Source organism: Diuraphis noxia, unplaced genomic scaffold, assembly GCF_037042655.1.
Source record: "Diuraphis noxia isolate RWA-SAM2 unplaced genomic scaffold, SU_Dnox_SAM2 contig0004, whole genome shotgun sequence".
Classification (NCBI taxonomy): domain Eukaryota; kingdom Metazoa; phylum Arthropoda; class Insecta; order Hemiptera; family Aphididae; genus Diuraphis; species Diuraphis noxia.
Window position 1 is genome coordinate 61123144 of NW_028301714.1, and position 15543 is coordinate 61138686.

At 27.2% G+C, this 15543-nt stretch overlaps 1 protein-coding gene across 5 annotated transcripts; it reads right to left on the bottom strand.

Annotated features, from left to right (window-relative positions):
- Positions 1-722: 722 nt before the first annotated feature.
- Positions 723-14656, bottom strand: Usp32 (Ubiquitin specific protease 32). Of its 5 annotated transcripts, none has more exons than XM_015518257.2 (32): positions 14385-14656; positions 14017-14227; positions 13791-13918; positions 13624-13729; positions 13434-13555; positions 13210-13369; positions 11652-11891; positions 11425-11559; positions 11235-11359; positions 11007-11180; positions 10808-10939; positions 10643-10734; positions 10330-10561; positions 10033-10222; positions 9785-9957; positions 9558-9714; positions 9160-9298; positions 8984-9089; positions 8740-8913; positions 8483-8657; positions 8002-8153; positions 7704-7923; positions 7283-7347; positions 7045-7209; positions 4069-4259; positions 3794-4001; positions 3549-3731; positions 3305-3471; positions 3183-3235; positions 2737-2927; positions 1713-1805; positions 723-1637 (listed from the first exon to the last, which is right to left on the bottom strand). In XM_015518257.2, exons 2-32 carry the CDS (start codon positions 14072-14074, stop codon positions 1467-1469), a joined length of 4677 nt encoding a protein of 1558 aa, XP_015373743.1. In that variant the 5' UTR covers positions 14075-14227; positions 14385-14656; the 3' UTR covers positions 723-1466. The 5 variants fall into 5 exon arrangements, with proteins under 5 accessions (XP_015373743.1, XP_015373744.1, XP_089082213.1 ...); XM_015518258.2 differs by having other exon boundaries at positions 14017-14273; XM_089226087.1 differs by having other exon boundaries at positions 14338-14656.
- Between the last annotated feature and the right edge of the window lie 887 nt (positions 14657-15543).

The window sequence follows — 15543 nt, forward strand, 5'->3', positions numbered from 1 at the left end:
TTTTATGCTCAGCAGATTAAATTTATCTCCGTTAATTTAAAATTTAGAGTGAATTGACCTACTACAAAAATTAAAGGCAATATTATTATATAGCACATTTCATTGGCTTTTTATTATATTTTAATTTTAAAGCGAATATTTTAAAATTGCAAATTGTTTGTATATCTAAAAATACTCAAAACTTGCTTTAAAATTAAAATATAATAAAAAGCCAATGAGGTGCCCTAGATGTTGCCTTTAATTTTTATAAAAGGCCAATTCATTCTAAATTTTAAACTAACTGAGATGAACGTGATCTGCTGTGCGTACAATTTGCCATGCTATGTACTGGTATGACGGGGACAACATATGCGGACATGACGTCCTCTTAACAAAGTTAGTTAATAGGTTAAGTTTGAAACATACTATTACAGCAGTCTGCTGTCAGCAGAGCAACTTCCTTCCACTTAATAAATATTATATATATATATATATATATATATATATATATATTAATGTTTTGGCTCAAGTGGTTCAACAATAGTCAATATGATAACAAAGGGTTATCCTTAACACATTTTAATCTCTCCAATTAGTTCCTAAAGATTTCTCGTAATTCTAAGTTCCAATTTTTTTTTGATAACATATTCATATATTTCTTATTTTATCCTGAATATTTTGGTTCTGTATTTATTATCATACAAATTATATGTAAAATATAATATATTTTTAACTGCATCAACTGTTTATCTAATAAAAATAATTAATTATATTATTTATTTATATAATTTTATATTATGTATGACAAACAAGAATATTTTCAATATAAATAATAATGCATCATTTTATATAAATAATAATATTTTAATACATAGTTTTCATTGTAAATTTAAAAACAACTACTTATATAAATATTGTAAATAATTACAATAAGAAATCTGTAGTATATAACGACAAAATGTGTAGGTAGGCTAATAGCTAAATAAATAAAAATATATAATTTAATTATTTCAGAAACATAACATAAATAATATAACAAATAATAATAATATCATATATTAAAAAAAAAAAAAATGTATGGGAGCTCTAACAGACTAGAAAACAATGTAAATATATAAAGTTACAAGTAACAGTTTAATAATAAAATAATAATAATAATAATTATGAATGAATTGTTCCAATATTTTTGATCTTATTTATCAATATTTATTTTTCTTAAGTATAGTAAAAAGTACTATTGCAGAAGTTTAATAATATGGAATGCATTATCAGCAATATACAAATAAAAATGTGCAGACTGTGATTAAGATTGGTAACTTTTTTAATGGCATGAGTAACCAGCAATCAATAAAACATTACTTAATCATTGTTATGGCATTTCATCACTTTTTTTTAAAAATAATAATTAAAGTAACAAACAAAGCTCGTGGAAAAATATTGCAATAAATCTTTTTCATTGATTTATAAAATATATATAAGCTCAAAAATCACATCATAGTACAAACTTTTTTTAAGTCAGAATCAAAATCTTGATCAAGGTCCTTAACATCAACAGGCACACGTCCAAACACATTTGGCATATATTGATTATGACAAAGACCTTCACGTTCGTAAAACAACATGTAAGCTCCACTAGTATCTATTTCACCAGTGACTTCCTGAGGTAAGTAAAATATTTTTATTTTTTTATTTTATTTGATGAACTTTGTTTACTAAAACCTTGAAAATATTACCTTACAACTACTATCATTGTAACAGTACCATTTTCCATTGGGATTGCAAGCGTACGATACGTAATGACCGCCTCCCAGAATTCCAGAGTGACACTGTTAAAAAACAGAACATTTTATAAAACACATTTGTAATATTAAAACTTAAGTAAATAATGGAAATTATACTTTTTTTGATTAATTTTTATTGGAACTACCACTGGTTAATATTTAATTCAATTTTTTTAAGACAATATAAATATTTCACAAAACAAATTTTATAAGTATATTTGCCTAACAAAATGCATAAAGCATATGAAATAAATTAACCTATTTTCTATTTCCTGCATTTTTACCTAAAAATTCTAGTATTTACTATGAAAAGAAAAATTGCTAACTTTTTTAGTACTGGCTATAGACTTTTTATGGAATAGATGAGTATGTGGGTCATAAATACAAATCATATTAAGGAAACAGATATTTTAAAATATATAGGGAGAAATTCTGTAAAATGTGTAAATAGGTATCTATAAGTGTGGCATAGAATTGGTTTTATAGCACATGTTCTAAACTTTAAGGTTAGGACATATTTATATAATTTTATCATGCAGAATTAATACATAATTGTTTTAAAATAATATATAATGGAGTCAGGTAGTCAAAATAACAGAATTGAGTTTGACTAACTTAGGTCACCTTGGTATATTTTAATCACGAGTTTACCAGAAAATTGTATAGGGGATAATCATTTTGTAAAGCTTTGAAGACTAATTCCGAGTGTTTTAACCATGTTGAGTAAATTAGAAAATCACTCCATAAACAGAATACTTTGTCAGTGTAATAAATAATTTTAAGTTATAGGCTACATTATTTTATTTATTTTATTTTATATATTTGTGATTGTAAATTACAAGCACTAGAATACTAGATCATACTATACACCATTTCACTAAATGTTACTACATTACTAATATAAATTGTATATCTTATCAAATTTCATTTGTCATCAAAAAATAAAAACCAAATAATATGATTTTGAATAACATACCACAACAGCATATAAGTTGTACTTCAAATCTAATGGGTTAAATTCACCAACTAGCTTATGTTGATGAAAATCTTGTAGAGCTTTATCATCTATTGGTGTACGTAAGAGAGATGTAGACTCTAACCTTTTTCGTTGTGAACCTTCCAGTTCGTTTAAGCGACTATTAACATTTGTAAATGGACCATCATCATCTAAATAAATAATTATAGAATTATTTAGAACAAAAATATTATCATAATTTAAAAATGGTTTCTTATTTAAAAGTTTTACATAATATTGGAACTATATGATAAATGACTGTGATATTATTACAAATAGAAAAATTTAAATTTTGAATAAAAATAGATAAATAAAATATGTCATATTCATTATTTAATCGCAATAATGAACAATATATTTAACTTATCATCTTTTTTTTTATTATTATAATATGTATAATATCTAACCTGTATTTAATAACGAAGGTTGTGAATCCTCTTTTTCTGATGGATATTGTTCTCTATTGAAAAAATAAAATAATTTGCCAGGTGATTAGATCAAAAAATAGTTTTATTTAATTTATACTTACTTTAAATTTTTAGTAGTGTCTTGTAGCTCTTTGTTCCTTAGAACAGTATGTTTTGGAACTGAAGCTAAATAATCTGTTGGATCAAAATCTTTATAAGGGAATTTTACCACTTTATGCGATTTTACCCATTTTCCCTGAAGGTATTGAAATCGTTTCAGATGAACAATCTAAAAAATAATAACATATATTTATATTAAGTTATACATATATTATATATAAACTTAAATAATTTATAACAACTCACTAAAATTGGAGGCAATCTCCAAATTTGTAATTGTTTAGATGCTAATTGGTGGTCTTGGCATGTAGAACAATAATACTTTTCAGCTTCACTAAGTTGTTCTTCTTTAGTGAATGCCGCAAGACATGATTCAAGACTAATTGGTTCTGTGTGTGTACACTGAGACTCACCAACACATTTATGTTCCTATAAATAAGTTTGTTTAGTCAATGGACTTAATTTAAAAAAAAATAAATTTAAACACTTACAGACTCTTGAGAGGTTTGATACCGTAAATGTAATGCTGTAGGGTCCCAGTCTATAGCAATATGGTTTGCGGCGAAATTAAAATCAGTATCACAACATAAAATTGTACATCCTCGACAGAATCGATACCAAGGGCACCATGCACAGAGTGTTCCTTCTCTATTAACAGCTTTCAGGACAAAAGGAAATTCATAACCAAGGCTATCATCACTAAAATAATTAAAAACAAATCATTAATAATGCATATCATATAAGATGGTTATTATAGTTCTATTACCAGTCCATAGCATGATTAGGTACTGTAGATTCAGATGGTGGCAAAGGTGATACTAATCTAGCTACTTGTAGCCAAACAGCTTGATAAAGATCTTGATTTGTAGTAGATTCATTACATGGTAATATTATTGGTAAGCCAAAAATACTAGGTTTACTCTTATGAGCAGATATAAAATACACATCTTGTCTAATCTAAAAACATAATAATTATTATAAAATGGCAGTTTAATTAATAACTACATAATAAATTATGATAAGGTCATCTTTTACAAATCATAGTTTTTTTTAATATTTTATAATATATCTAACCAAACCATAGAAGCCTGTCACTGTGAGATTGATATCTTCAATAACTCAAATGTTACGGTAATTATGATATGGAAAATTATGACTATTAACCAAATACACAATGGGAATTATTATCATTAGGGGATATTCACATGAATCTCAAATAACACTAATTGAAAGAGGATTTAGATTTTTTTTTTTATTTAAAACAATCAACTTTCATGTTACATACTCACATATATCACAATTTATTTTTTTTACAAGAATTACAATTTGTAAGTCTCCCAGTAGGAATGGCATATAATGTTTCAACCAGTTTTATAGTAATGGACACACATCTATAGAGCTATATAACGTAATGATTTATGATAGCCAGTATAGGTAGTATTTACTATTTAATCATATTTGATAAAAAATAAATCTTTAAATATACTTGAAAATTATCCTATTGTTTAACGTTTTGGATTGAAACACCAGCTTTTGCTCTTCAGTACCAACTAGTCAAATGTATGTTTCTGTCTGCAAGGTTTTTAAATAATTCTACCAAGAACAAATTGTTGATGTTAAATTTGAAAAATTATTATTTTCAAAAGGAAATATATTATATACAAAATAAAGTATCCTAACTATTATTATTATACATTACAATTAAATATAAATAAAATACCAAAATTATCATAGTCCATTACATAATACCTAGAATAGTATTGCAAAAAAATAAATAGATACAATACTACACAGACAAGTACACTAGTGTCTATAGTGTCTAGTGTCTAGTACAGTAAAACCCCGATTATCGGGACTAATTAATGTCAAGGGTGGTCTGGATGGATAAGCAAATATTCGGATAATTAGCATATGCCATATCAAAAGTTATACAGGGTGTCCCGTCTGGATTTATCCACTGAGATATCAAAATTCTAGTTTTGTAATAAGGCTCACATGGATAAGAATTACAATTATTTGATTTTTAAATGTATTTTAATGTTTTGAGTAAAAAATTTAAAAAATATTTTTTTTCATTAAGTTATTTCCAAAAATATTAAAAATAGCCATTTTGTAGAGTTTATTTTTCTGAAAATATTGACGTTTCAAAATGTTATATTTATTAATTTCCTGATTTTTAATATTTTTTCTAGTTTTGAAGAAATAAAATATTATAATAACTTAGCACATTAAAATTGCTTGGCCGACTGTACGAGCATGCGCGTGTTTCACATGTTTGATAACACTACAAAGAGTAATAATTTGCAATTTTTCTTGAAACTAAAAAAAAAAATTAACAAAAATCAAAACGTCAATATTTTCAGAAAAATAAACTCTACAAAATGGCTAAAGTGAATTTTTTTGAAAATAATTAAATAAAAATTTTTCAACTTTTTTACTACACCAATAACATAAATTAAAATAATATGAAATAATTGAAGTTCGTGTAGTCTTATTTGCTTATTACAAAACTAGAATTTTGATATCTCCATTATTTTGGGAGATATCGCAATGGGTAAATCCTCGGGGGACACCCTGTATAATTGTATGAATATACTACATGCATTTATTATTTATATGTGTGTAATATAATTTGAAATTTGTTACATAAACAAATAATTGTTTGGTTCTAACACCATACTTTTCGGGCAATGTTCGACCTATTTTACCTTTATTAATCATGCAATGATATCTACTTTTTATTTCATGGTAAGCATTACACGTTTTCTATTAGACGAAAGTTCACCCAGTGGCGCCGATCACCTAATTTATAATGACATATGTCATAGTAGATTTTATAGCTGGGGGGCCCACCAAGAGGTACTGCGGCCTGGTTGTGAAAAAATTAGGGTGGGGGCAGGCCCCAGAGGGGCCTCTGAATGTACGATGTCATAGTATTTTTTAAACACTTCGGCGCCACTGAGTTCACCCTTTATAACAATTAACTGATTAAACTGTACAACGACAAAACAACAACTGACTAAGAATAATACATAAGTACTTATTCTTCATCTAATCCACAATTGAAGATACTACTATCTAAAAACGATAATGAGAAATGATGAAATACGCTTATGATTTACAATAACAATTAACTACGATATACAAATTGATAGATTGATTGGTGTTTGAATACTCAGAGTTCTACTGGCTTGCAATACTAATTTTTAAGTATCTTGCCCTTCCCTGCTCGTAGGACAACTTAAATTCTGGACCATGACAAAACAACCAATTTCTCATAAGTCAACTAAAAGTTTATCTGAATGTCATAATTTTAGTCAAAGATAAACAATATAATCATAATTCATAAATCATGTATCAAATTATTCTTCTTACTATCGTCAACATTTCAATTTTATATGGTTATTAATATAATTCACTAAAAATCTCAATAATTGAGGGAATGATGTTAATGACCACTAAACAACGTTTAATTTCAATACACAACATCAATCATGACAATCAAATTATACTGCCAACTCAACCTTATCATGGTCATGGTATCTTTACAGTTAATTAAACTTCAGAAATTAATTTTTTTTTTAAATTAAATTAAATTAAATAGTTATTAGTAGTTAGTTATTAGTATATCTATTATACCTTTTATAAAAAGTTAGTATAAGGTTTAAATGAATAAATTAAATGTAAAATTAAGTTAAAAATAAAATATTAATAGTAATAATTATTAAACTAATATAATTACCATTTTCCTGTGCAATGCTACAACATAATTTGGAGTCTGATGGATTATATCACCACTATCGGTCAAACTAAAACTGCTAGCACTGCAATTCCCGCTGTCTGCCATTGTGGTATGAATAGGTTCTTCTAAATTAATATCTGTGTCCATTTGAGATCCGCCAATACTCTAACAATAATAAATACTACATAATTACCAAAATTTAAACATTTAACAGAATAAATTTAGCAAACAAAATTACATCAGTATTATCAGTTGTTGATATTTCTTCATTTAAACTAGTGGTACGATTGCCATTTGATTGCACTAAATAAAATTAATAAAGTAGTCAATAATTTAAATATTGAATGATAGGTGGCAGTCATTACTAAAATAAAATCAGCATTCCCATACTATTTTTCTATACCAAATGAGAGCACAAAATAACAATGGGAAAAGTAATAGATTTTTTGTAAAACCAATTTTAAAAATATACAGGTATGTAAAAAAAGAGTATGTTACATAATACATTTAAATCCTTTTTTTTAAGCACTGGCTATATCTTTAGATTTTTAATTTTAAAGTTGACATTCGATAGACGTTCAATGAATGAATCAATTAATATACTCAGAATGTGCCAGAAAGTTTCTAATTAAATAATAATTTATCATTAAAAATGTTACCTAATGTATTTCCTGGTCTAACAGTTCGTTGTATTGTGGTAAATGTTTGGGCAGCTTCTCTTTGAGTACCAGATTTAATTGAACAAATGGACGAACGCTCCTCATCACCAGACACTTCTGAACCAGGACCTGAGCCAGGACCTACCGATGTAGGTGGAGGTAGTTCGTATGCATATAATAAACTTCCAGGTTTTACTTTTTGTTCATCAACAATTATATTCTAACGATACATATTAAATTTATAAAGGAAAGTTAAAGCTCATTACACATATATTTTGTATATATTTTAATAACTAACTTTAATTTGTGCTCCGATTATTTCTGCAAGTTTTAAATTATTAGCAGAGATACCACTTAGTGAAGAAAGTTTTGATTTAACAACGGAATGTTTGTCATCAGCATTCATTCTTAGACCATATTTAACAGGAACTGTTCCATCCAATTTTATCACTAATAATTGCATAAAAATATTAATATTAATAAATATATAGGTAAGCACGTCAAGCTAAAATAGATTAGTTATTTGTTTGACTTAATTTAGTTCTGACCAACAAGGCAACAAATATTTATTTTAAGCAATTAGAAAAAATTCAAAACATAACTATACAAAAGTGAAAATAATGTCAATTTCTTTTAAATAACACCAACACAACAGTTAAAGATTAACAAATTTAATTTACAACTATTGATTTCTTATAAAATGTATAAATATTTTAAAAATTAATAGAAAATGTACTATGTTTAAACTAAATTTTATGATATAGGTAAAAATAAATTACCAATAACTTGAAGACACACATATGATTCCATCGGTAAAGGCAATGATAAATAATTAAACGGATCAAATCTAACAGACTCGTGGCCACATTTTTTACATGTAACTTTTGATTTTAATTGACCGTGAAATAAGTCTACAATAATTGATTTATTTCTCACAATATGATTTTCCCATGCCTATAAAAAATTAAATAATAAATAATAAGTTTAATTTTTTTAGATTTATAAAATAAAACAATATAAAAAATAAGAGACAAACCTCTTCTGCAACCGTGACATCAGGTCTACCTTCACTATCTGTTAATTCAGAATATGGCTTTCCATGTACTCGATTCAGATCTTCATGTAAACCATCTAATAAGAAGGCAAGTAGTTCTTGAGAATCATGTTGTTGAAAACCGTTAAAACGTGGTGCATACTTTCCAATTGTCCACTGTACATAAAAAAAAATTAAAACTATTAATATTTTATTTGCAAAATAATATTGAAATTAAATAAATTACTCTTAATTTGAGAGGGGCTATAGTTTTAGCGGTTCCTCTCCAAATTTCATGAATTAGATCACCATAACGTTTTGCTATACATCCTTTCATCCCTAATGGATTAGTCCTAAAAAATTAAGCATAATGATAAATAAATAATTCAATTCAATTTAAATTAAAAAATAAAGAATATATACCGATTCAGTTCATAGAGATGCATATCATTGATAAAATATTGTGTAAGAAGTCTAGTATTGCTTACACACTGTAACGCAGCATTCATGAAACAAGTATTACCTAAATTGTTAAGACCGGTGGCTCCTTTTTCAGCAGGTACTATGAAAAATATTTTTAATAACATGAAATTAACTCAAATATTATTGCATTGTTATTTTAGTGGATTATACTAGTAAAAACCAATAATAATAATATTTTAATAAAATATTGTACTAAGCAATGAGCATTTAAGTTTACAATGTTGAAATGCTATTCTGCTATCTCAAAGATGGCACGTTTTGTTGAAGTGATACTTACTTACAATAAACAATGCCAACTTAAACACTTGCATCTATGTATACCAAGCGTAGATACTTACATTGTTTACATTTATCACCAGAGTTAATAGAGAGAGAACCGATTTCTTCGGGCCATGTCAAATCTTTGTTCCTTATTTCTATAATTATTTGATCATCATCACATACACCTAGTTCTTCTAAAGTTTGATCTTCATCTTCAATTAATACCATATTATTCTACATGAACCAAAACAATATGTAAGTATATTGATACAAACCAGTAATTTTGTAATTAAAATACTCAAACCTCATCATGAAAATGCCAAAGTCGCATATCTTCTGCTTTTAATTTCAGTCTATTACAAAGAAAATCATATACATGTTTAACAGTTGATAGCTTGCTGAAAGATGCAGTGTATGCAAGGTATCGCCGTGGCATAGAATTTACTAAATTTGATACATAATTGTAACCAGTTGAACCTTATTAAATAAAGTATTTAAAATTATTATTGATATAAATTATAATTAAAATAATGTTTTTATATTATAAGTTACTTAATGCTGCTGCACCATAACCACCCACTAATCCTGACCATGATCCTGTATTAGGCGTAGGTGCTCTAGCCACATTAGAATTAGAACTTGACCCATTACTCAAGGTACCATTATGATGTTTTAGTAGCCTTAAATTTAACGGGTAGAGTTCCAACTCGGTTTCTCCTGAACCTCGATTAGATTTAATTACCTACAAGATCAATAAATAAATGAATAGTATATAAAAACTTTAGTATTATATGTTATTGTAACCGGATTTTTGTAATGATTAAAAGTTATATATTATTAAGTTTTCACCTGTCTAGGAAGTGCAGGTGAACCTCTATACCACTGCACAAGTGCTTTCCATAAAGAGCTAGGAACCAACTGAAAATCTCTACCACGTAGCAGCATATTTCGTTTTAGTTGACCTCCTTCGCCTGTCAATGATGTTACTTTTGTGGTTGGCACAGACACAAGTCCAGAATTGTTTATTGGACCAGGTTTGCTAAGACTAACTTTTCTACTCATTATTGGGGATTGAGTTGGACTGAAATAAATTATAACAGTAATTTAATAAATAAACTAAAATTTTAAATACTAAAATGTTTTTAAAAAGATTAATACTTACGATTCTTGCAAAGACGAATAGGAAGTAATTGAACCAACTCTTCGATGACCACCAGTACTAGGATCCAGAGAGGTTATACCAGTTACAACCACCTAGCAATAAATTAAAATAAATTGATATTATAAATTTTGATTACCTTATTTAATTTCAAAATATTATACATACAGATGATATATCAAGAGCAATACTGTTTTCAAGAGATGATTGCGATTTTTTTGATGTAAGTTTTAAGTTTGATGTTTTTGAAAAAGAACTAGTACTTTCAAAAGAACAATAGCTAGACATTTCCCCACCATTCTAAAATTAATAATTTACTAGTAGACACATGAAAAAGAATATGACATATTTTTTTCATCAGCATTACCTTATAAGTATTTGAAACGTAATCATTCCAATTTCTCCACCAATCTATTGAAATTAAATACCATAGCTGACCAATAGCTAAACCTCTGCGTTCTTCACGTTCTAACCAGCCTTTTACAATTTCTCCCTCCTCAACTCGTGATATAGGTCTCAAACCAAACACAATATGGCAAACCTATAACATTATGTGATAAATATTGAACTATTCAGTTTAATAGAATTAATTTACTTGAAAAATTAAATTTAAAAAATCCATTGGCAATGAATTATGAACAGTCCACATCAAATATTCCCCAATTGCAAGACCTTTGTCAGTAGAACGTTTGATCAAATCAGATACAATAATTTCTTTAACTGGAAAATTAAAAAATAAAATAAATCTTAATGAGACTAGTAAATAAATTAGTTGTAAATATTACCTGATTCGTCAGTAGCTGCTTTATTCTGAGTTGCTATATTATCTTCACATATGAAAAGCATAACATCAACCATTTTAGAAATTTCATCTTTCGATAAATATCCGTCCTGATCATTATCAAATACTTTAAAACAAACTATTAAAAAAAAAATTTTAAAAATTTAGATATAGAAACAGGTTATGTAGATTAACAATGTTTATATTTTTAAGTATACAATTTTCACTTACATTTTTGTCGTTCAGTTAAAGGTCCTCTACAAGCAGCTGATATACCACAAGCCATTTCTTTAAAATCTATATGGCCATCCATGTTCTCATCAAAAGCAGCAAACAAACCAGAGCAAACATTCAATGGCATTGGAGGACTTATCAAAGGTATCAAAGTTTTTAAATCTAATTTGCCAGAAGAAGATTCACCTTTTACTGACCAGTAGCATTTTTCTAATTCAATGATATCTGTTTCTTCCACTAAAAAAATAAGTAATATCTTATGGAATCAGGTTTAAGAATATATATTTGGAATACTTCAACAAAATCTCCTTTGTTGTCGGTTCAGTATAAAAAAAATGTTGTGAATATTTTATAAGACAAGTAAGCAAAAATGATTATTTTTTCTGGATTCTAGAATTTTAAATTTAAAAAAAAAAACAATAAAAAAACATACTATTATATGTAATGAATTTTTAGCAATATTTAAAAATAAAGAATTAATTTAAAAAACTACTTGCATGAGTTTCATTTTGAATATTAAATATAGGGACATACATTTTTATTGTATTTTTTATAATTATAATGATAATAAATATTATATTGATCATCAAAAATCTAATTCTGGCTTAAATTTTGTTTACCCATGTAATAGTTTTAATTAAAATATATATATAGAACAAAATAATATTTATGAATTATGGCTAAAAATGTGCTTATCAACTTTTTTATTTATAACTAGAATATATTAGACCAGAAATATTCAAACTGTGTGACGCGGCTCCTAGGGGTGTCGCAAGTGTTGGCAAAGGAAGCAGCATTAAAGCACCAGAAACCAACATTAATGTAGATCTTGTATGATAAATATAAATATAATTTATAATCATTAATGGAAAAGATAACAAAACAAATCAACAATACATTTTATTTCTAGTACTAAAGTCACTGATATTATTTTATTTTTAAATATATAATACAGACCAGTTTAATTAATATAGTACAAATTAAAAATTAAAAGTGAGATAAAAAAGTAATTATTAAAATAACTTATTTAGGTTTACAAGATGGAAAAAGAGGGGCCAGAATTGGCAATAAACATACAATGCTGAAGTGGTCCATTTAAACGATAATTAGAGAAGGAGGTTGATAAATTAAAAGTAGTATGTTGACGGATGAAGAGTAGAGGGACATTTATAAGAATTAGAAAGAGTAGGTGTGATAAATAAATCTGCTCATTAAATAATTTTGTAAGAAATTTAAGGTTAGCCGCATGCTTACTTACAATTTGCTAATAAATCAAGCTTGAGATACTCAAGTATAGGTAGATGATAATAATGTGGAGGACATTAAATCTTGAGTATATAACTTGTATATTTTAAAAACTTATTTTTTACTCGCTCAAGCATTATTGCATTATGTGCAGTATTACAAAAAACAAATAACAGAGCCATATTAAAGAATAATCACCCATATTGGCCATATTATTTCAATAATTTGGGGGTGCTGTAAAAATATTGTGAACACCCAAAGGAGCTGAGGGATAAAAAAAAGTTTGAATACTTCTGCATTAGAAACTTACAATGTGTTACTCCAGCAAGGGTTTGATAGAAAGTTGGCATTTCTAATTCATTACTAAGAGAAACTGAACATGGTTTTGACAGTAACCATCGACTTAATGATGTGGCGTCAGGATGTCTTGTTAACCAGGATCTGAATTCTTCATAATTGACACGATCTTGCTGAAAATGTTATTATTGCAAATTAAATAATACATAGTCATGTGAGAAAATAATACAAACTTACTTCTGAAAATAAAAATTGAACATGTTCTGGCACAAAAATACACTCAGATCCTTGGATAAGTCTTTGAAATTCATCTCGTAAAATTACGTTTTCACTTTCATTAGAATATAGATTAAATAGAACTAAAAAATTCATAAAACAGATAAATACACAAATGAAAATATTTTGATTTCTTACATTAATTACTTACATTTATATTTTTCTTCATTGGTACCCAGAGTCAAAAGTACCAATCCACAAACTAGATCTTTGAAAATAATGCCTTTTATAGTACCACCACAAGCTGAATATATATACTATAAAATATTCCATTATAATGGGTATAAAATATCAATAACTGAAATATTAAAAACATACTTCTGCAATTGATAGTGGAACTCCATCACCGAGTACTTCTTTAATGAATGAATGCTTAGTAATTGCTCCATTTACTGGCGACAGTCTTTTAAACGCTTCTCTCAGTCTCTTTATTTCTGAATCACTAACTGAAACACAACACATATAAATTAACAAATAACTAGCATCAAATGAATATGATAATTCTGCAGTAAAATATTGATAATTAATTGTAATATGCTAGTACTTCTTTTAACTGCATCCTCATAAGTTATGCAGCTCGGTTTCGAATCTTTAGCTCCCATATTAGATTTGTTGCCAAAACTAGCAGTTGCGTGACACAGGCATATTCCCTAGCAAGTGCATTTCGGGTAGAATTATTTTAGTCTTTTCAAACAGCAGCTTACCAGTCACCACATTATTCAAAAGCAAAAATCGCAATTTAGCAATGAACAGAACTGATAACAAAAAACAAAATGCCATAAAATATCCGCCATTACTCTCCTAAATGATAATAAAAAAAAACGAACGAGTTTATTTTATTCTTTTATTTTTTAATTCGACTAACTGATATTATGTGCTATTATTTGGAATCGGTTTACAATTAATACGAACGTATTATGACGTAGAAAATCACGTAATTACATCGTCGTGTTCGGGAAAAAACATCAGTTTTCCGAACGACGACATAACACCATAATTTGTTGTCGTTATTGTTGTTGTTGTTGTTGTTGTGATCGTGATGTAACGATCCACGACAAGACGAGTGCGCGGGCCCTTAAGGCCTTAAACGGAAAGATTAAAAAATTAATAATGACTATTGACTAAATATTAAATAAACGACGAATAGGGCGAAAAGCTCATTTATTGGTGTAGTACAATAGTACATGTTAATATGTTATGTTATTATAATAGATAACAACATTTCATGGCCAAATAATAATAAGTGAGACATGCTTGTGAGATAATAAACCCACGTCATGTGTAGTTCTCATCGGGGTGGAGCGGGAAATAAATATTCATGGAGGAGACGACGAATCGATTGATGTGACAATGTCCGCCGTTCGACGATAATTATAATAATTGATAATTAATAAATAATATAATAATATATTAATTGTTATTTTATCAATATTATATGATTGTCATTCGTATGTCTACTCTGTCAGTCTGTACACAATTATTCAAAAACATTTCCATCTTTATATTTTATTTAGTTTTGATAAAGAACGATTCCTGGAATTGATTCCTTTTTAGAAGAACGAATGAATTAATTCCATTATTTTTTTAAAGGAATAGTAACGTGAATGGATTCTTTATTTTTAAGAATAGGAACGAAAATACTAAATTATATATATATTTTTTTTTTTTGTTCTTGGAAATTGGCATTATATTATACTGAAGTGTTTTGAGTAAATCTATAGTACCTACTACCTATCTATAGTATGTATACAGTGGCGTAGCCAGAACTTTTTATGGGGGGGGGGGGTTCAGCTAATTTAAACTTACCATACTTTACTTCGTGGTATCGGATATTTATTTTATTGTAAAAATATAACATATATCGTAAAAATTAAATTCATCAATTTATTAGTTTTAAACAAATACAACTACATAACAAAGTAGTAAATATGATCATAATATTATGACGTGTGTGTGTGTGTGCAGCGTGTATATAATACGTTTATAGTGTTTATACAAACTATTAATATAATTTTCAAGTCGAAATTCTAAAATATAAAAACGTTAAAGAAATAACCGTGTTTCATGTAAA